The following is a 22586-nucleotide window of genomic DNA, read 5'->3' on the forward strand; positions in this document are numbered from 1 at the left end:
CAATGGGAAATCCCATCAACAGGGCCAGGTTCAGCAAATCCTGCCGACAGCAAACAGCATGCCACCTCCCGCCACTGAGAAACAAGCAGCTTGGGGGGGGGGGGGGGAATCCCGCCCATAATTTCCACAAAAATTCCTTGAATTTTCTGTCCTTTACGTTAACATGTTGAAAAAAAATACAGAATGCAATCCATTTTAAATCAAGCATACAGCTTTATATAAAAAATATTTGCAACAATCATCAGTGTTAGTGTTAAACGATATGTACTAGCTTCTCAGAATCTTTGACCTTTCTCTTTTGTTAAATCTCTCACCATCCATCTGAAGAATCATCGCTTGAACACACAGTTGCTTGGGAGGAATGCAGGCAACTTGGCCTCAGTAAGAGAATATCACGCGTTTGGGTAAAAGTACAACAGAACTGCTCCTTGGGTGCTTTATAACCTTCAACCCATTGATGGGTGGCTGCTTTGATACATCAATTACCCCAGTGTGAACTAAAAAGTTCACAAACCCCAAGTAAAAATGATTGAACAAATAAAGCTGCCTTTACAGCGAACTTTGGAAGTTTACCATGCACAGGGTCATTTAACTTTGCGCTGTTATAAATTACACTGACACATGCCCAAATTCTTGGCCTGAAAGATCCAAGTTAGCCGAGTATTCTAAAATTAGGTTAAATATTGTCTACATATATTCCTGAGAGAAAAAAATAACCATCGAAAATATATATATATATATATATATAGCAAGTAATTTCACCAACTTATTCCTTGGGCTAAATCACATTGAAATTCAGTTTGTGGTTGAGTGATAAAGTCAGCAATGGGATTGTGGACTGCTAGCAGTACCCAGAGCATTCTGTATAATATCTGATGTGGGTAAGGAAGGGCCATTGGCTTCTTTGGGCCCTCCTGGCCTGAACTGTATCGTTTGATTCCGTTTCCTTAGCATCTGTCCAATACCCATCGTTGGAAACTTGCCCCTGCTTTTAACCAGATAAGGATTGCCCAGTTCGTTGGATCTTATATTTTGGGAAGCAGGCGGAATGTGCGAGACTATCTGGACTCCCACAAGGTTTTGCTTTTCTTCATACACTGGAACGGTGAGAGCAAGAGGAGGTTTCATGGGTCTTATGCACCCATGTTGCTGAACTGAATCGGCAGTCTGTTCAGTGGATGTGTAAGAGAACATCCCTGCAGGTCCCGTGCCCTTATGCTGGGGAACTAGTTCGATTCGATCTTGCCCCGTGCAAGGTGGATGCCCACTGCCTGCAACGGGAAAACTATCTTTTGCTCCTAGTTTTGTGCTGACAGTGTCGGGGGGCAGAGAGTCATGCTGTCTGATGGACACGGGGGTCCTGGAGAGAGGATGTTGCATTTCCAGGTACTCCAAGGAACGTGAGTTGATGCGTCCATTTTTACCGACTGCAACTGGGGCAGAGAGGGGAAGACAAGGTTCCAGCATCAGCCCTGTGGATAGAAGGTTAAAACAGAATTTGAATACTGAGATTTCCCCACAACAATGACACTTTGAAATGACTTACTTCTCTTGAGAGTTTTGCAATATAAAGCAAAAAAAATCAGATAGTCTGCTGTGCCCAAATCAGTCCCTCATTTTAAGGATATAAACATGGAAATTACTATGCATGTTTACTACCATTGGATTAAATTAATCTGCTGTTTTAATTGAATCATTTATTGGTTTATTTAAAACGGCTAAAATCTTCATTAAAAAACAATCAAAAAATTGATACGAAGAAGTTAAGGGTTTATATGGTAATAATTCCACATAATTCACAGATTATATTTTCTAAACATAGAATTAGAGTTGTAACACTTTAATGACACCCCAAAGCACATTGTGAAGTACTTTTGAAGTGTAGTCACTGTTGTAATGTACGAAAAGCATTGGCTAACATTCACACAGCAAAATTTCCCACAACAATAAAGTGACAATGTCCAAATAATCTGGCTCTGTGATGTTGATTGAAAGATAAATGTTAGCCAGGGCACCAGAGACTTAGAGGTTAAAGTTAAAGTTTATTTATTGGTCACAGGTAAGGTTTACGTTAACACTGAAATGAAGTTAATGTGAAATTCCCCTTAAGGGACCTACTCCTTGCTCTTCTTCAAAATGGTGCCATGGGGTCTTTTATATTCACATTAGAGAACAGTCAGGATCTTAGTTTAACATCTCATCCGAAAGACAGCACCTCCAGCATGAAGCACTCTCTCAGTACTGCACTTGAGTGTCAGCCTAGATTTTTGTGCTCATATGTCTGAAGTGGGATTTGAAGTCACAAACTCAAGGGGCAAGAGTGCTGCCAAATGAGCCATGACAAACACTTGACCCGCACATAAGGGGTGGAATTTTCCCAACCTGCCCGCCACGGGAATTGTAGAAGGGGACAGGGGGGTGGGGGTGGTGCGGAAACCATGAAAAGGTCTGTTGATCTCAGGGAGAATTTCCGGCTTTTAGGCGAGCGTAGCCAGTAAATCCCACCTAAGATGTCAATTTGCCCATTGAGACAGTGCTAACCCTGAAGGAAAATTGTGCAAACCAATTCATTATTTTAGAACGTAGAACATAGAACACTACAGCACAAACAGGCCCTTTGGCCCACAAGTTCGGCCCTTTTGAAGAGAAATCCATTTTGTCCCATTAGTCCCATTCCTTTCCCTGTTTCTCTATCCATGAGACTGTGAACCCACATCTCTGAAACTATTCCAGTAAATCTCTTCTATACTCTCTCAAAAGTCTTTTGATTTGATTTATTATTGTCACATGTATTAATATACAGTGAAAAGTATTGTTTCTTGCACACTATAGAGACAATGCATACTGTTCATAGAGAAGGAAACAACAGAGTGCAGAATGTAGTGTTACAGTCATAGCTAGGGTGTAAAGAAAGATCAACTTAATATGAGGTAGGTCCATTCAACTGTCTGAGGACAACAGGGAAGAAGCCATTCTTGAGTTGGTTGGTACGTAACCCCAGACTTTTGTATCTTTTTCCCAATGGAAGAAGGTGAAAGGGAGAATGTGCAGGGCTATGTCCTTGTTAATATGGTGCCAAGAAGTTGACACAATTTTCCAGTTGAGATCAAACTAGTGTTTTAGACAGGTTTAACATGTACTCTGTGCCTCTTTCTCAAGCTCAAGATTCCATCAGCTTTATTATCCTTTTTCCTACCAAGGCTAATCACAACATTTTTTTATGTTAAATTTTGCCTGGCCTGTCTGTTCTTTCCATCAGCCTGTCTGTGTCCTCTTGCAGTGTCTGACTAATTTCTTCACTGTTTGCTACACTTCCAAGTTTTGTATCACCTGCAAATTTCAAAACCGCATTCTTTACCCACAGGCCTACATCATTAACGTGTGTCAAACACAGTGGTCCTGGGATTTCAACCTTGGGATCTCCACTATGTATCTCCCTCCAGTCCGAAGAACAACCATTCAACATAATTCTCTGCTTTCTACCCATTCCACTATTCCCCTTTTGTGGTGAAAGGGTTAAAAAATCAGACATGCTGTAAGAATTTCTGTGAAGCAGCTTTGACTGCAAATAAAGTCAAATAATGGACAAAGGGAGGGGAGGGGGGTGGTATGCAGGGCCTCAAATGAGAAGGGGTGGCACAGTGGTGGGCACTGCCGCCTCACAGTGCCAGCAGCCTGAGTTCAATTCCTGGCTTGGGTCACTGTGCCGGTTTCCTCCAGACGCTCAAGTTTCCTCCCACAGTCTGAAATGTGCGGGTTAGGTGCATTGGCCATGCTAAATTCTCCCTCAGTGTACCTGAACAGATGCTGCCGTGTGGCAACTACAGGATTTTCACAGTAACTTCATTGCAGTGTTAATGTAAGCCTACTTGTGACACTAATTTAAAAAAAAAATTCATAGCCAATTAAGAACACTCAGCCTCAATTTTTAGGCTGGTGAGAGCCCCAGCAGGCTTACCTCTCTCTGGAATGGGAACCTTTCTCTCCTTCAGCACAGTTTTGTTAGGGTTTGAAGGTTTTGGTCCTTTCTCTGCTTTCCTTAAGGATGGCTTCTGAAAATACTCCACTCCTTTCTCTGGATTCTTGGGCTTCTTTTCCTATGGAGGTGGAAGTTACAAAACATATCCCTTCAACAAAATTGGATTTTGCAAAGACATTATACCTTAGTAAAAGGCATTCTTTATTCTTCATCTCCAAAGAAGACTTTGAGTTTTTCAAGGGCTCCAAATAGTGCAAGTAGCATGAATTGCAGGGAGGTCACAACAGATTTTATTCTGTTTACAGCTCTGCAGTGTATTGATTGATGTTATCAGGTAACACCAGCTAACATGGCACAAGCAGGGGTGTAGTGGAGTACTCTCCAATTGTCTGGGTGAGTGCAGCTCCAACAGTCAACACCATTAGGACAAAGCAGTCTGCTTGATTGGCACCCATCCACACACATTCACTCCCCCCACCACTGAAGAACTGTGATAGCAGTGTGCACCATATGCAAGATGCACCGCAGCAATTCGCCAAGGATTCTCCAACAGCATCTTCCAAACGCTTGACCTCTAGTTGGACAAGGGCAGCCGACATATGGGAGTACTACCAGATGCAAGTTCCCCTCCAAGGCAAACACCATCCTGGCTTGGAAATGTATTGCATTCCTTCAGTATCGTTGGCTCAAAATTCTGGAACCACCCTTCCCAACAGCACTGTGGGTGTACCTACACCACAGGGGCTGCTGTAGTTCAAGAAAATGGTTCATCTCCATAATCTTGAGGGCAATTAGAGATGGGTAATAGATGCTGGCTTAGTAACCAAGGCCTACATCCCACCCTTCGCCCAATAGGGGCCTTCATGGCCACTTAATAGTCATTTAAGGATATTTTCCTGCCCAGCTTCTATTGTTAGCCTGGCAGACAGGTTACATATATGGGGGAAATTAGAAAAATCTTAAAATGTACATCTCTGTCAGAAAACAGGCTGGGGGGGTGGGGGGGCAATGCACAAACATATGAAGCCCCCTTCTGATGCAGTGCACCCTCCAGTGAAGGCTCAGAAATCTCCGGACTTCCCTCACCCCAATACTTATCCCTGAATGGCACTCTCCCCAGTGATACAAAGAACAAAGAGCAAAGAACAAAGAACAAAAACAGCCTGGGAAACAGGCCCTTCGGCCCAACGAGCCCGCGCTGCCATCCTAACACCACCAGTCCCCCCCTCCACCCATGACCCTCATCCAATGTTTTATGGCCATCCACATTGAGGGAATCTGATTTAGGGACAATTTATTACTGCCAATCAGCCTCATAGCACATCTTTGGGGTGTTGGAGGAAACCGGAGCACCCGGAGAAAACCCACGCAAGCACGGGGAGAATGCGCAAACTCCCACAGACACTGGCCCAAATCCATGTGTCTGCACAGCAATCAGCGATAGTCACTGAGCTGTCGTCTTGCCCAGTATCTGGTCCAGTTTGAGCACACACTAACGACATGAAGCACTAGGCCAATCTCGAACAACCAAGAGCAGCCCAAGTACGACACATCGCGTGTATACCCCTCGTTGGACACAAGGCGGACCGACTTAAAACCTGTGAATGAAAAAGAGAAAAAAAACATTATTATTGTACCATATCCATTTACCTTACCAGGGACTCCCAATGCTCATGACCCTTATTTAAAACAATCTCCTATATCCACCCATCCCCAACCCACTCATGTGCCTGTCTAAGTTACTCTTAAATGACTCTAGCGTGTTTGCCTCCACCACCTTACTTGGCAGAGCATTCCATACCCCCACTACCCTCTGTGTGAAAAACCTCCCTCTAATATCTGTGTTATACCTCTCCCCTCTCACCTTAAGCCCATGGCCCCTTGTCCTGTGTGTCTCTATCATAAGAAATAGCTTACCTCTGTTTACTCTATCTATACCCTTCATAATCTTATATACCTCTATTAGATCCCCCCTTAGTCGGCGTCTTTCAAGGGAAAACAGCCCCAATTTATTCAATCTTTCCTCATACCCCAGTCCGTCCATACCAGGCAACATCCTGGTAAGCCTCCTCTGCACTTTCTCCAGAGTCTCCACATCCTTCCGGTAGTAAGGCGACCAGAACTGGACGCAGTACTGTAAATGCGGCCTAACCAACGTTCTGTACAACTGCAACATTAGACTCCAGCTCTTATATTCTATACCCCTTCCTATAAAGGCTAACATACCATAGGCTTTCTTCACCGCACTCTCCACTTGCACTGCCACCTTCAAAGACTTGTGCACTTGCACCCCCAGGTCTCGCTGCGATTCTATACTCCTTATGGGCTTACCCTTTATCATATAACTCCCCCCTACATTATTCCGGCCAAAATGCATCACCTCACATTTATCAGGATTAAACTCCATTTGCCATGTATCTGCCCAATATACCAGCCTATCTATATCCCGTTGTATTGCCAGACACTGTTCCTCACTGCCTGCCAATCCAGCCATCTTGGTGTCATCAGCAAATTTGCTGATCACACCACCTACTCCCTCTTCCAAATCATTTATATACACCACAAAGAGAAGAGGTCCCAGTACTGATCCCTGCGGCACACCACTAGTGACAGACCTCCAGCTAGAAAAGGACCCCTCCACTACGACTCCCTGACTCTTCTTTGCAAGCCAGTTCTCTACCCATCTAGATACCTGGCCACATATCCCATGAGCTTTAATCTTCTCTACCAACCTACCATGAGGGACTTTGTCAAACGCCTTACTGAAATCCAGATAGACAACATCAACGGCTCGTCCTTCATCGACCATTTTTGTCACCTCCTCAAGAAATTCTACCAGATTCGTAAGGCAAGACTTCCCCTTTACAAAGCCATGCTGCGTATCCTTAATCAGATCGCAACGCTCTAAGTGCTCATTCATCCTATCCCTAAGAATCCTCTCCATCAACTTGCCTACCACTGACGTTAAACTCACCGGCCTATAGTTACCTGGGTTATCCCTCCTATCCTTTTTAAACAATGGTACCACGTTCGCTATCCTCCAGTCCTCTGGGACCTCACCTGTGTCCAAAGAAGAGACAAAGATTTGCGTCAGAGGCCCAGCAATCTCATCTGTCGCCTCCCAAAGCAGCCTAGGATAAATGACATCGGGCCCTGGAGATTTATCGGTTTTAATGCTACCTAAAAGCCCAAACACTTCTTCCCTCGTAATCGATAGATCTTTCAATTGGTCTACCGCTCCCTCGATGACCAGACCAGACATCAAGCCCCTCTCCTTCGTGAATACCGACGCAAAGTATTCATTCAGGATCTCCCCCATTCCCTCAGCCTCTAAGCACAATTCCCCTCGTCTGTCCCTGAGAGGACCAATTTTACCCCTAGCCACCCTTTTGCTCCTAAGATAGGAGTAAAACGCCTTTGGATTCTCCTTAATCCTACCTGCCAAAGCCACCTCATGCCCCCTTATTGCTCTCCTAACTCCCCTTTTGAGATCCTTCCTACTCTCTCTGTACTCCTCCAACGCTCTCTCCGTTCCCAACTGCTTAGACCTGACATACGCCGCTCGTTTCTTCCTAACCAGGTCTTCTATATCTCTAGTAATCCACAGCTCTCTAATCCTACCTTTCCCATCCTTCCTCCTAACCAGCACATGCCTTTCCTGCACCCATTGCAGTTTTCCCTTGAAGGACTCCCACATGCCTAATGTGGTCTTGCCTTCCAACAGCCTATCCCAATCTGTTTCCCTAAGCTCCTGCCTAATCCGGCTGTATCTAGCCTTTCCCCAATTTAGCACCCTCCCCTTAGGACAGCAATCATCCTTTTCCATTCGTATCCTAAAGTACCCCACCCTTCCCCTAGATGTCCCCTACTTAAGCAGTTGGTGCATTCCCTCTTGAGCCTCTCTCAATTCTCTGCTAGCTTCAATACTACCAGTCACTACCAGACATTCTAGTTTATCTCTCCTAAGTAAATGTCCAAAGAACTGTGCTTGTCTCTTGATGATAATTTGCAAAAATCTGCCCGTTTTCCTCAAAGCTTACTCATTAATTGTGTGTGTGTGTGTGTTGTCCAATTAATCTTCATCATAGGGTGTCCATGCAGTAATGTAGACCAGATGTACCATTTAGCAATTTTAGGGAGACAAGTATTGCAATGAGTTAATCAGTGGGAGATAAGAGAGGAGGCCATGATTGTAAATGAGGAGTGCTAGAGAAAGAGGGAGTTTCAGTGAAGGGAAGGGAATTGGTTAGGGTGCAGTGTCTTTGTGAGGTCGAGCCAGAAGAGTAGGACATTTTTCCAAGATGGACATTAACCCTACAGTGCAGAAGACGGCCATTCAACCCATTGAGTCTGCACCAACAACAGTCCCACCTATCCCCACATATTTATCCTGCTAATCCCACTAAACTACACATCCTGGGACACAAAGTGGCAATTTAACATGGCCAAGTCACCTGACCTGCATATTTTTGGACTGTGAACAAAGAAGAAACAATACAGCACAGGAAATAGGCCCTTCGGCCCTCCAAGCCTGCACCACTCATGCTTCCAACTAGACTATCCTTCCATTCCCAGTCTGTTCATGTGGCTATCCAGGTAAGTCTTAAATGATCCCAGCATACCCGCCTCTACGACTGTGAGAGGAAACTGGAGCACCTGGAGGAAACCCACGAAGACAACGTGCAAACTCTACACAGACAGTAACCCAAGTCGGGAATCGAACCCAGGCCTCTGGAGCTGTGAGGCAGCCATGCTAACCACTGTGCCACAGTGTTGCCCCAATGAATGGCTGTTTAATGTTGGGGAAATGCTGGTTTGCCTCTCTACTGAAAACCCAAATATAATTTTGTTATTTCTTCCTTTTGAGTTCAACAATCTACCAATTGCAAAGCATAAAAAGAAATCGGAGACATAATTTCCGATGCAAAATGCAACTTTTCCACAGGAATATGTCCCTTTCACCATCCACCAACACCCACCCCACCCCCAAGCCTTCATTTAATTTGTTTTGTTCTTGCCTTGTACCACTGAAGGAATGTCGGACACACCCAGTGTTAAGTTACAAATCCAAGTAACTACTTGCTTTGAAATGTCAAATAGGCTTATAATCAGGACCAATTTTGAATTGTCAGCTCGTCAGGGCCTCTGTCAGCTTTTCTTTCAAAGCTGTTGGTCCACTTGTACTAGTTACCTAGATTAGCATGTGCGTTGGCAATTAACACCAGTCACAAACACACCCAGTGCTTCCCTGGATGGACCTAGCTGTTGGGAAAAGCCTGGTTTGCTTTCAGCGTCTCCAGACAATCCAGCAGGAGAGATGAAATGGTCCCTTCATTGGGAAGTTTGCCCCTCAAAAGAAAATTGAAGAGAGGATTTATATCGAGGAACTTGAAACTAAAGCGCAGCTGCCCTTTACAGGAATCCCGCGTACATGCTCGAGTTGACTGAGCACAAGAGAGATTTACTGGGCTCTTCAGGCCAAATGCTGAAAAACAGAAATCGCCCAGACGGAAGAGTGTGTGGCAGCTGCAAACGTTTGTCGAACTGCTTCAGGCAAACTTCGTGGTAGCTGGACAAAGGGATCAGTCTACTCAGCGCATCAAGTAACAGACAGCTTTCTCTCAGCGCCCAGAGCTCTATGTAAGCTGATAAAGAACACAGTTATCTTCTCAACAGATGGAGCAAAACAGTAAGGGTCGAATTGTTTCCAAAAACCAACGCAAAATAGTGACTAATTATGTGATGTGCAACACTCTTTTTCAAAAAAGACATCTTGAAAGGTCATCAGTTCTTTTTCTCACTGCATCTTCCAGGCATTAATATTCCAAAAATTGCAGCTAAACATTGCCCTTTGCAATTCTGGTTGGTGCCTCCACAATATGCAACCCAGGTACCAACCATTCCAGGAGAAAACTAGCTTTGCCAAGCATCCATGGTGGCACAGTGGTTTGCACTGCCACTTCACAGCACCAGAGACCTGGGTTCTGATTCCCAGCTTGGGTCACTGCCTATCTGAGTCTATATGTTCTCCCTGTGTCTGCATGGGATTTCTCTGGGTGCTTTAATTTCCTCCCACAGTCTAAAAGACGTGCTGGTTAGGGTGCATTGACGTGAACAGGTGCTGGACTGTGGCTACCAGGGGGATTTCACAGTAACTTCATTGCAATGTTAATGTAAGCCTTACTTGTAACTAATAAATGAACCTTAATTTTAATTTCTTCCTGCCAACTTTTGTTTTCTCAGCCAAGGATACTGATTTGATTTTTGATTTGATCTGATTTATTATTGTCACATGTATTAGCATGCAGTTGAAGTATTGTTTCTTGCGTGCTATAGAAAACAAGGGAGCACAGAATGTGGTGTCACGGTTATAGCTAGGGTGTAGAGAAAGATCCAGTTTCCTCCCACAGTCTGAAAGATGTGCTGGTTAGGTGCATTGGCCATGCTGTATTCTCCCTAGGGGAAAAATTGTGTAAGGAATTCCAAACTTAAGGTGTTTAGGTAATAGATTGCTTTAATCAGAAATAGAACTAAATGTTCAGAGTGCACAATAGTACGTTTAGTCAGAAGTAATGGTTCTCGGAGATGTAACATTAGCTATAGACTGCAAATACCTGTACAAATAAACACAGGCGGAGAATATGATCAGATAAAGCTGTAGTCACTGTACCTCCTGTGCTTCCTTGAGTCGGTATTTATCAGGCTGCTGCAGCAGGTTCTTGTAGCAGATACCATTTGCAAAGTCTCTTTTCTACAGTGGAGGGAAAATAGAGTTAACATTAAAAGACTGGAAGAAGATTTATTCCATCTGTTTGGCATTATGAAATGGTGAACATGTTTATAAAAATGCATCAACGCTTTTTCTAACACACAGGAGAAATCATCCTCCATTATCTGTTTACTTAAAAATTTTACATTAGGACGATAATCTTCCTGGATCTGTATCAGGATATATTGATTGCCTCGGCCCAGACGTAGGAAAATACATTCCAGTAAAAGGCTGTGAATAATTTTTCCAAATTATTATTTCCAAAGAGATTGTTGTCTTTAAAAATTTGACATGTTTAAAAGCCACAAAATAATCGGGTACCAATAAATCACGAACATCATTCTTGGGCCTCCTGTTTTAAAAAATTCGCAAAAGATTTGGAATAATTTCAAAGATTTCCTTTATTCTGTCCTTCTGTTGATAGTAGAGTCATTAAGCTCAATGAGATGCAGTTATTAACACAGAGCACCCCTGCAATTTCTGAGCTGCAACAATGTATGTGTTAATTCAGCTTCTGAACTAAGAGTGCCAGTAAATCCATTCAACCAATTTCTTCAAAGGGGATGCTCACCAACTGCTGTTTGGGCATGGATTTATATGGAATAATAAGAGGCATCGTCATTCACATGTTGGGGGCGATTGTCCCACTCCAATGTACTAATATCTTACAATATCGGGCTGGGTGAATCACGCGTGCACCAATTTGTGGGATTTGAGCATGCGTTCCCGACACTCACACTTCCCCCAGTGCAGTCGGGACCACGCTGGACACTGGTGGGATCAGCAGGTAAGTCATTTTAATTTATTTCTAATGTTATTTGAATGTGATTATCGGGCCCAGGACTGAAGTTGCCAGGCCTGATAGCATCTCCCACCCCACCGGTACAATTTCACTCCGGCGGGGTTTAGAGTAGCCCCCCGCTTTCGGGGAACTAGTGGGAGACCTGGCTGGAGTGAAGGGAGGTCAATCGGGCATGTCCCCCCCCCCTGCCAGAGGAGTGGGTGGGGGGTGCTGCCCCCTGGCCATGGGCACCTGGGCAGCGCCAGCTTTTGCCTCCTGGCACTGTCCAAGGGGAAAAACGCCCATGCCGGAGGGCATCTTGGCACTGCCCATCAGGAAGTGCCAAGGCGGTCTGGTCTAGTGGGTGGGGCCAGCTGGGGGCAGTGCCTGGGGCTATGGGTGGAGGTGAGAGGTCCCACTGCCAATCTGCATTGTGATCCGGCAGAGACAGAAGGGAGGCCAGTGATCAGGGTGAGTTGGCGGGGGGGGGGTCTGCTGTTGGACTGCGGGGGTTTGGAGGGGAGTGGGTGTGGGGAGATCGTCACAGCTGGGGAGGGTGGGCTGGAGATCGGGGAACTCTGGAATGGGGGAGGGGGGTCGGGGCTGGCCCGGGAATGATCATGGGGGCCACAATTGGGCCATGTGGGAGGTTATGGGGGCAGCACTGGTCAGTGATTGAGCTGGCCAGCAATTGGGAGGCTGACAGTTTGGGGTCACTGTCCTGACTTCAGCATGAATTGGCCCCCGAGCTTTTAACGATATTCATGATTGTGACCTCTGCATTGCACAGAGTGTGGGAGATTCGGATCTGAACTGCCACTGAAAAAACAATCGTGATTTACACCAGTTTTCCCACGAATTCAGCATTTTGAACTTTTTTGGGAGGATTTTTTTGTATCTTCAAGGTTCACTGAAGACAATATCAAAGTGTAATTTGTTGCAAAACCCTGTTGTGAGGTAAAACGCAATAGAGTGGCGCAGTGCTTAGCACTTTTGCCACACAGTTCCAGGACACAGGTTCAATTTTGGCCTTGGGTCATTGTCTGTGTGGAACCTGCACATTCTCCCCGTGTCTGCGTGGGTTTCCTCCGGGTGCTCTGGTTTCCTCCCACAGTCCAAAGATGTGCGGGTTAGGTTGATTTGTCACGCTAAATTCTCCCTTAGTGTCAGGGGATTTAGCAGGGTAAATACGTGGGGTTATGGGTTTAGGGCCAGGGTGGGATTGTTGTCAGTGCAGGCTCGATGGGCTGAATGGCCTCCTTCTGCACAGCAGGGATTCTATGAATCTATGAAAAAGAGGCCATTCAGGATCAGCTTGCAAACAGACTGAACATATTGACATTAATAAATGGAGATGGAACAGCACCAACAAGATTCCACAGAGAACTCCTTCAAAGTGTGCCTGCATAACTCAGCAAACAAAGTATGCACAGGGCCCCACAGAAGAACTGTCAAAAGTGTCATCATTTAACATCAACTTAACTGGAGGGGAAGAAAGGAAAGATCACACAGTGAGTGGTACAACATTGAACTCCAGAGTTTCCTCTTCTGTTGAGTGAATTTAATGAATAGAACAGCAATGTCTCACACTAGAATGATTATCTAAGTAAATACAGAATATAGGATTCACTATCTCTCGATCGCAACATGGATAAGATACAATGAACAGGATTCTACATCCCTACATGCCAGGAACTAGAAATTCTTACCTGAAGTCAACAGTGTGTCAAATTTTCCATTCCACCCAGATGATTACTGCCATGGGCAGGACTTGAAAATCCCAGCTGATATGTAGTAATTATTACACCAGTATTAATGGGATGTTGCAAAGCATAATTCAGCTGCCGTGTTTCCTACCTTACAACAGTGACTATACTTCAGAAGTATAGTCACTGGCTGCAAAGTGCTTGGGGGCCAACTGATGTTGTGATAGGTGCGAGTTAAATGCAAGTATTTGGGTAGAATTTTACCGGCACGTCCACACGAGGTTCGTACAATCCCGCCCGAGGCTAAAGAAGAATGTTGTTCTCCGAGCCTCACCTGTCCCTGGAATCAGGGGTGGACATGCCGGTAAAATTCCAGCCTTTGTTTCAATTTTCACATGAGTCTGGACAAGTACTGCTGAAACCCTTATGTCTCAATCTTATCAACCCTGCATCCAACCACTTGCACTGCCAGTAGGGAAGTTCACTGGATAACTGACAAGAGCAGGAATCCTGGTTTATTTTTCCCTTCATGGTGGTGGTGGTGTATTACAGTTCAGTCAGGGCATTGGCAACATACAGCGTGCACTTTTACCTAAATGTTGTAATCTGGTGATATGGATAATGATGGTAGAGGTACCTGTCCATCACATGACTAACTAGGAATCTCCCCTCCTGCTCTTACTGCCAGCCATTGGCATGTGTTGGAAGGATTTGCAGGTTAAAATTAAACCTGCTTGGCTGTGTTACGAATGCACCTTCATCATGAACAGCAAGTCCTGGACTGGGAATCGAACCTAGAGCTACTGACTCAGAGACAGGGACACTATCCACTGTGCCACAGAACTTTCAGCCCTACAATACTGAGATTAAATGCAACCCAATGCCCCATCAGTGATTGATGAGAGTCTATGGAACAGAATGGGGATGAAATACAGGACCTGTGGTGTTCCCCCTATTTCAGTTACTTATTGTTTTAATTGGCTACCCAGCTTTCACACTGAAATAACTGTGAGATATTTCTATCCAGTATACACTTCTCACCTCAAACACCCTTTCCAAAGCAAATCATTACTTACCTGAATGCTTTTAAAATAATGTTCCAATTTCCTATTTAGCAGAAAGTAAATAGAAAGGGTGTGGGAAGCTCGATTTGACAGCACTGTGTTTACCACCTCGGCATGTTTATATCCTAGTTTCTCAGTCATGTGAAGCAGCACACTCTGATTCAAGTCCCCTGGATGAAGCCTAGACAAGCAGAAATCATCGGGTGGTTACCAACTGCTGTTGATACATATCAGAAGGGGAGAACAAACATATTTCAGAACAAATTGCTGAATTCTTTTGATTAACAATGTATGATCCACAGCAATGATAAACAATGGTCAAAATGTAAATCAACATTGATAGCTAAGAATGAGTCATTACCACAATTTTTTCTTACATATGCAAGCAGCAAGCTGTGCCAACAATGTGTTCCGATGCTATCTGTCATCAAATTGGATGGTCGATTCATTATAGTAGGAATGAGGTCAGAATCTAATTTTAGATTTTGATTCTGAACTCAAATGCATGCAATCCAATTACAGATTTAAACAATTTTACTTTTCTAATTTTGTACTTTGGATTTCTTTTTCAACTTGTTGGTGGATTTCCCACGACATTGCTCACATGCCTGGGGGGGGAGTCGGGATATTGAATTCGGTGATCACCCATGATCAAGATGAATGGGGGAGCAGGCTCAAAGTGCCAAAAGGCCTACTCCTTGCTACTAGTTGCTATGCTTCCATGCTGCTATACCACAGTTCTGACATGTAACTCATCACCCGACTGTTCCTCCCAGACCAACTGCTGTAAATAGGCAAATTCAGGAATTGGAGCTGCTTTTAAGTTACTGAGGCCAGCGGGCAGTTTGTAATCCTAGATAACATTCTGCTTTTCTTTGAAGATTGACCTGCATCTGCAACAAAATGTGTTGGACTTATGGCTAAGCAACACAACTTATCAGGCGAATTCTACAAGATAACATTTGCAAAAGGGAGCTTGCTTAACAGAAGGACAGCTAGGTATAAAAAAAGACAGCCCCAGACTGACTTCTTTATTCAGTTGTCAAATTTGCCCTCCCACTAGCAAGGCTCTGAAATACTAACTAGGAGTTGATCTCTATTGTTATTGTGCAAAAAGAGTCAAGTCCCAATGTGATCTTCAGGTGAAGTGTGGTCTTAAGTTGGAAGCTAAGTGAACTGTGTTGTGTCCATTTTACTACCTACATCCCATCAGAATGTTTCTATTTTATTCTACTATGTAATGTTAAATACCACAGCTTAGTGCAATTTGAAATGTATAACAGGGAGGACATAAGTACTGGAATGTCCCAGCCACTCACGCCAGCAAGATTCCCTTGTCCCACTGTAGTAAAGGAAATTTGGCTGAGTGTCAAATTCTCTGTCCTTGTTTGCAGGGGTGGCCAAGGCATGAATAGCTAGAAAATTCCAGAAAAGGCTTTGAAGAGGATACAGAAAGCACTTGTTGTGATAACAATTATGTGGTGAGACTGGAATAACTGGGGCTATTCTCTTTACAGCAGAGATGACTAAGAGGAGGCTTGACGGACGTGTTGGGTTTAGATAGAATAATAAAGAAAAGCTATTTCCAATGATGAGGCCTTGGCTACCAGAGGGCACAGTTCTAACAAGATTAGCAAAAGATCAAGAGGTAATTTGTACAGGCACAGGGGAAGAGCAGAGGAATGGAACTAACTGCATTGCTGTCTAAGGAAACAGCTGGTGGAAGCTTGATGGGCCAAATGGTCTTCTTTTGTGTGCTATGATAATCTATGATTCTGGGGTTCCAGATGATTGGAGAGAAGGATCTTTATTTTTGCCATGTTGGTCTAGATCTTTAAAAATGGTGGGTTGGCCCATATTTTAGGATTCCTTCCTGGATGGGGAGCTTTTGAGCTATTTTCACAGGTATGGGTTAAGGGTGCAGATAGCCCTCCTGAATACAACACTCCTGCCCTTGCCAGCTCCTCAGAGGGATGGGCAGTTTAAACCACAACAACCCCACCCCCTCTTCAATTTTATCTGGAGTTCGGCCTGTTCTGTGGCAATGGTAGGCAAGCATTCAGAGTCTTGGTGTCCAACTCCAACTTGCCTGTCTCCCTGGAGCAAAAAAGATGTTGCACGAGAGGCCCTTTTAGTGGAGACAGACCTGTCAAGTTGGGAAGTTTCCCAACTCCGCCTCCCTCCACCCAGAAAATCTGGCCTGAGGAGTTATTCTGCAGCGTGGCTGGAAGAAGCAAATCTGAAGCACATTGGGCTAACATTTATGGCCCCCAAGGCCAGGATGGTGGACAGAAGTGGAGGTGTACAAATGCAGTGGCGTATAGTCTCTGTGCCCCCACCCATGGGTATTTTACCCAATGCGGGAGAAGTGCAGGTAGCCCATCCACCGAAGGGCCTCCTCCTGCCATCGTTGGGATTTTCCTGTTCGTACTGTGATGGGTGGTGCGTGTGTGTATGTGGCAGGGGGTGGGGAGGTAGAAAGAGGCCAGCAACAAATATCCAGGCCACTGGGTGAAGAGGGTAATGTTTGGTGTGGTGGAACCCGGTGCCATCAAGGGTCCCTATCCAACAGATTTTCACCTCCCGCGTTTCCCCTCCCCCATCTCATCATCCCTGACCCGCTTCTCAGTCAATCCCTGACAAGACCCTTGCCATGTTTATGTTTTCTTCTGGCGCTGCCTTCAACTTTAGCAGTGGCCATCACATCCAGAGGATAACTGGGTATCACATGCTGGGATAACAAGAGTTGCTGCATCATTTGGAGTTGGAGGAGGGGGGGGGGGGGCGGTGGGCAGACTCTCTCTTAGATGGGGGCATAGGGCAATTAATGCCCAGGCGGGTGTAAAATAGCCGTGGGGCAAGCCACCTACCCCCCCCGCCCCCCATATAAAATTTAGCCCTGCAGCATTGTCATCACTCAGAAAGTTTAGTTGTGATGTAACGGGTTAAACTCTTCAAACTCACTTCCGCTTTTAAGTGAGTTTTTGTTAGAAAACAATCAATATCAGTTTCCTTTCAGGTGGAATGTGGAGTGGGAAGTTAAGTGCTGCCAGACACCGAGAGAATTCAGCTGACAAGCATTCGGCTGTGAGCCTTCTTTATCCCAGCCTCACAGAGAGATATCACAGCTGTCCGCCTGGGGATTATCTTCTCCCAGGACACCAAGATAGAGTGCAAGGCACTGACCTCTGTTCAAGCTGGAGCTACGACAGCGGTTTGAAGGGGGTAAGGCTTTAAAACACATGCATTCTTATTTAGCCGAGGTAGAAGATGGATATGAAAAAAAGAGGGGCGTTAGATATTTTGGAATTGCAAAAGGCTTGACCAAGCAATCCCCTCAAGTGCTATGGGGCAGCACGGTGGCAAGGTGTTTAGCACTGCTGTCTCACAGCACCAGGTTTGATTCCCGGCTCGGGTCACTGTCTGTGTGGAGTTTGCACATTCTCCCTATATCTGCGTGGGTTTCCTCTGGGTGCTCTGGTCTCCTCCCACAGTCCAAAAGACGTGCAGGTTAGGTGCACTGACCATGCTAAATTCTCCCTCAGTGTACCAGGATACAGTGACTAGGGGATTTTCATAGTAACTTAATTGCAGTGTTAATGTAAGCCTACTTGTAATACTTATAAGTAAACTTAAAACTTTAAGGTATCTGCTATTGCAAGTGTGATCTTGAGTGCATGTGTAATCATTATTGCCAATGTCAATACGCTATCATAATAGTAATGGTAATAGTTATCATTGGATGCTTAATTCCCCTGAAAGTCATTAAATGCATTTGATCCTCATCACATTGTGGAATAACATATAAAAGTGTAAGTAAAACCATCCTATTCCCAGATGACAAGTTTATGCTGGCAGTTTTCATTACAAATGTGAATGTAGGATCATGGAAAAGTTCAAACAAAAGTGCATCAGAGACATAACGACTTGGGAGATTCTGGAAATTGAGAGTCTGCAGAGACAGGCAGACTGAATCTCGGCTCAAAAACACAATGTGTAACATCCAAAGACAAATTACACTGAAACGAAGGCACCATGAGTAAACTTAATCATTTGAGAAGGTCTCCAGCATATTTCGCACCCTTTTACAAAGTATTCTCACTGATGCCCTAACGCTCCTCCCTCCGTGAAGTCCCAGCTGAGGAGGGTGGTTGGGTGAGTGTCAATCGATTCCTGCCCTTTTGCGCTCATGGAATGGGTTAGTGCGCAGAAGTAACAGCACTGAGAAAGGCCATTTGGTCCATCAAGTCTATGCTGGTATTTATGCTCCACATGAGGCTCCTACCCGATTTCCATCAAACCGTATCAGGTTATCCTTCCAATTCTTTTCCTTCAAACGTATCTTTAGTTTTTTTTCACTTCAATTACTCCAAGTGCCACACCCTAATTACTGCTGTTAAAGAAGTGCCACCCTAATTTTCACCATCCTTACCCTGCTCTGCCCCAAACCCCCTACCCTTTCCGAAAACACAGCATCCCGCTGAGATGATAGTTCAAAGGTTGTCTGATCCAAATGGCCAACATTCGTAAATCACAGTGGCTTTTTGACCATGCAGGCACGAGACATTGCGCGTCAACCAAATCCCGTCCCTGCTCCGATAAATCCCGGGTGATGCATGACAACAAGGAGGTGTGCTCCATCACCTATCTGCTCTTCTTGTCAACTTCCCCAGAAATATCAATGGAAACCTTGCACTGCGCCGTTCCACAATGAATGGATTAATCATTACGACTGTTGTCAGACATTGCTCATTATTAAAGCACCCACGACCTCACACAAACATTTAACAATAAGTCTGCTGCCTGGGTACTAAAATCTTGCTTCAAAATCCCCAGAGGCAGCAAAGAATTCTAACCAGATCTGAGCAGTAGTAAGTTATTTGTCACAAGAAACACCATCATTCTACTCATTAGCAGCAAACTGGATATCTAAGCTAAAAAATAAATCTTTTTAAAAAAATACAACTTTTACGGATGCACCGTAGAAAACATTTTTTCTGGTTGCATCACAGTTTGGTTTGGCTCTTGCTCTGCCCACCACCGCAAGAAACTACAAAGGGATGTGAATGTAGCCTAATCCATCACGCAAACCAGTTTCCCATCCATTGACTCTGTCTACACTTCACGCAGCCTTGCCAAAGCAGCCAGAATGATTAAGGACCCCACGCACCCCGAACATTCTCTCTTCCACGTTCTTCTGGAAAAAGATACAAAAGTCTGAAGTCACGTACTAACCAACTCAAGAACAGCTTCTTCACTGCTGCCAGCAAACTTTTGAATGGACCTACCTTACATTAAGTTGATCTTTCTCTACACCCTAGCTATGACTGTAACACTACATTCTGCACTCTCTTGTTTCTTTCTCTATGAACGGTATGCTCTGTCCGTATAGCACGCAAGAAACAATACTTTTCATTGTATGCTAATACATGTGACAATAATAAATCAAATAATTAAATCTATAATGGATGGGATTTAGAATATAACGTGTGTGTTAATCCTGCATTGTTTCATCTGGTCAGCATTATTGTTGCATTTCAGTGTTGTGTCTCATTGTAACGTAAGCATCGATTCAGTTGTGTTAAATTTGTTAATGTTTCTGATGGATATCATCAAATGGACGCACCAAGCATTCATCCACTAACATAGTCCACACAAATGTACTGTTTGACCTTTGACTGATACCAACTAGGTTGTTATACATCACTGTGGATAGTTGAATTAATACAAGCAACCCAATCTCTGACGGGAACTGATTATATCAGAATCCTGAGGTGGAATTCTTTTATAATTTGATAAATATGATGCAACATTCTTGTGTTGGAATCTTCGCCTGAAAAGCTGATTGATGTATTTAAATCGGGCTAATACATTTCACCACAGTCCACTCCGATAAATGGAAGATAATCTAGCTGTCCCTGACTATACAAAACATTTGTAAAAGATTGCATTTACACGTCAGCAGTTTCTTGCGCCACACTGACCGAGTTTACATTGTAGATAGCAGGCTGATTATATTTGGGTAGCAAGGCAGCACAGTAGTTAGCACTGCTGCCTCACAGCTCCAGGGACTGGGTTCAATTCCCAGCTTGGCTCAGGCTGTGTGGAGTTTGCATGTTAGCACTGCTGCCTCACAGCTCCAGGGACTGGGTTCAATTCCCAGCTTGGCTCAGGCTGTGTGGAGTTTGCATGTTCCTGCGGGTGCTCCAGTTTCCTCCCACAATCTGAAAGATGTGCTGGTTAGGTGCATTGACCCAAAGAGGCGCTGGAGTGTGACGACTAGGGGAATTTCACAATAAATTCATTGCAGTGTTAATGTAATTCTTACTTGTGACACTAATAAATAAACCTTTTAAAAAAAATTACACTCATCATTATAATTTGACTTGGGTAAACTTGAGTTGCTCCTAAACTATTGATTGAAAATTGCCCATATCGTTTTTTTTGCTGTTTTTATGAATATTACACTCCCACCTCCGCTTTTAAGACAGCTTTTGCACTGTGCAGCATTCCTTACTGAGAAGACAGTGAGATAGCAATAACCTGCTCTCTGACCTCTGCCAAAATTCACTCCTGAGAAAAGCATCCGGGACATGTGCAAACGTGACTCCAAATCCAGCTTTCCCTGTGGCGCTGTGTCCTGCCACAATGCACTGGATGTCTAGCACATTGTTCCATCAGGCAATCTCCTGCTAATCCTCTCTGATCTTAATTTAAAGTGAATGCTCCCACCTCCAGAGTAGCTTGATTTGAATTCTCTGATCTAACACCCACATACCTTCTGTGCTGTAGTTCTTAAGAGAACCAGAGCTGGACTTGTAATTCAATGACATGTAGGTGTCTGTCCTGAATATTTCTGTTTCTTTTTAACTAAAACATGATAACCACAAACAGATGTTCTATTTAGGGCCATGGCCTCTTTAACAGCAGTGCTACAATACAATGAACATTTCCAGTGCCTCCAGATTGTTTGGTTTCAATGTTGGATCTTTTAATGCTGACTTTACAGATAAAGTTTATTTATTAGTCACAAGTAAGGCTTACCTTAACACTGCAATGAAGTTACTGTGAAAACCCCCTTGTCGCCACAATCCGGGTCAATGCACCTAACCAGCACGTCTTTCAAACTGTGAGAGGAAACTGGAGGAAACCCACTCAGACACTGGAAGAATGTGCAAAGTCCGCACAGACAGTGACCCAAGCCAGGCCTCGAACTGGGGTCCCTGGCACTGTGAGGCAGCAGTGCTAATCATTGTGCCACCGTGCCACTCCTGATAATGGAGAAGGAAATGGAACACCAAGCTATAGATGAGTAGCTGTCGTAGAAAAAACAGAGAGCAGTGTTCCTGCCTATCCTCTCAATTGGGCAACAGCAGCAGGTCAGTTATCATGCAATCAGCTCCACGTTTGAAGGTTGTGGGGTTAAGTCCCACTCCTGAGATTTGAGTGTAAAATCTAGGCTGACGCTCGAGTGAAGTACGGTGGCACAGTGGTTAGCACTGCTGCCTCGCAGCAGCAGGGACCCGGGTTCAATTCCAGACTGGGGTGACTCTCTGCGTGGAGTTTGCACATTCTCACCATGTCTGTGCCCCAGGTGCTCTGGTTTCCTCTCAAAGTCCAAAGATCTGCAGGTTAGGTGGATTGACTATGCTAAATTGCTCCACGGTGAGGTTAAGGGAATTAGTGGGGTAAATATGTGGGGTTATGGGGATAGCGCCTGGATAAGATGCTCTATCAGAGTATTGGTGCAGACTTGATGGGCTGAAAGGCCTCCCCCTGCACTGTAAGAATTCTATGGATGTTGGAGCTGGCTGATTCAACCTCAGCCATCAGCTCTTTCCCTCCTCAAGCCTCTTTCAGAAGTAGCAAACAGAAAGCAGCATGGTTCCCTACAAGGAAAATTATACGGTGAAACAGCACAGATTTCTTTGGCACACCTCCTAGTCACTGGTTCAAGGATAATGGCACTGTGGTTAGTACTGCTGTCTTACAGCACCAGGGACCTGGGTTCGATTACTGGCTTGGTTCACTGCCTGTGTAGAGTTTGCACGTTCTCCCTGTGTCTGCATGGGTTTGCTGCAGTTTCCTCCCACTGTCTGAAAGGCATGCTGGTTAGGTGCATTGACCTGGACTAGGGGAATTCCACAGCAACTTCATTGCACTGTTAATGTAAGCCTTACTTGTGACTAATAAATAAACTTTATTTTAATTGTTGACGCGGATAGCCTGCCTCAGCTGAAGACCAGTATAGGAATCCAGAGCTGACATTTCCCTTTCTCTCTCATTT

At 44.5% G+C, this 22586-nt stretch overlaps 1 protein-coding gene across 1 annotated transcript in view; it reads right to left on the bottom strand.

Moving 5' to 3' along the window:
- Positions 1 to 237: 237 nt before the first annotated feature.
- hunk (hormonally up-regulated Neu-associated kinase) overlaps positions 238 to 22586 on the bottom strand; it is a 52710-nt gene continuing 30361 nt past the window's right edge. Inside the window, exons 7-10 of the mRNA XM_080204334.1 lie at positions 14312 to 14480; positions 10650 to 10730; positions 3959 to 4097; positions 238 to 1472 (exon numbers count right to left, since the gene is read on the bottom strand). Coding sequence (XP_080060460.1) covers positions 820 to 1472; positions 3959 to 4097; positions 10650 to 10730; positions 14312 to 14480 — 1042 coding nt within the window. The 3' untranslated portion in view covers positions 238 to 819. The remainder of the gene's footprint in view (positions 1473 to 3958; positions 4098 to 10649; positions 10731 to 14311; positions 14481 to 22586) is intronic.

The sequence above is a fragment of the Carcharhinus amblyrhynchos genome, chromosome 15, assembly GCF_965287045.1.
Source record: "Carcharhinus amblyrhynchos chromosome 15, sCarAmb.v2.hapA, whole genome shotgun sequence".
NCBI lineage: Eukaryota > Metazoa > Chordata > Chondrichthyes > Carcharhiniformes > Carcharhinidae > Carcharhinus > Carcharhinus amblyrhynchos.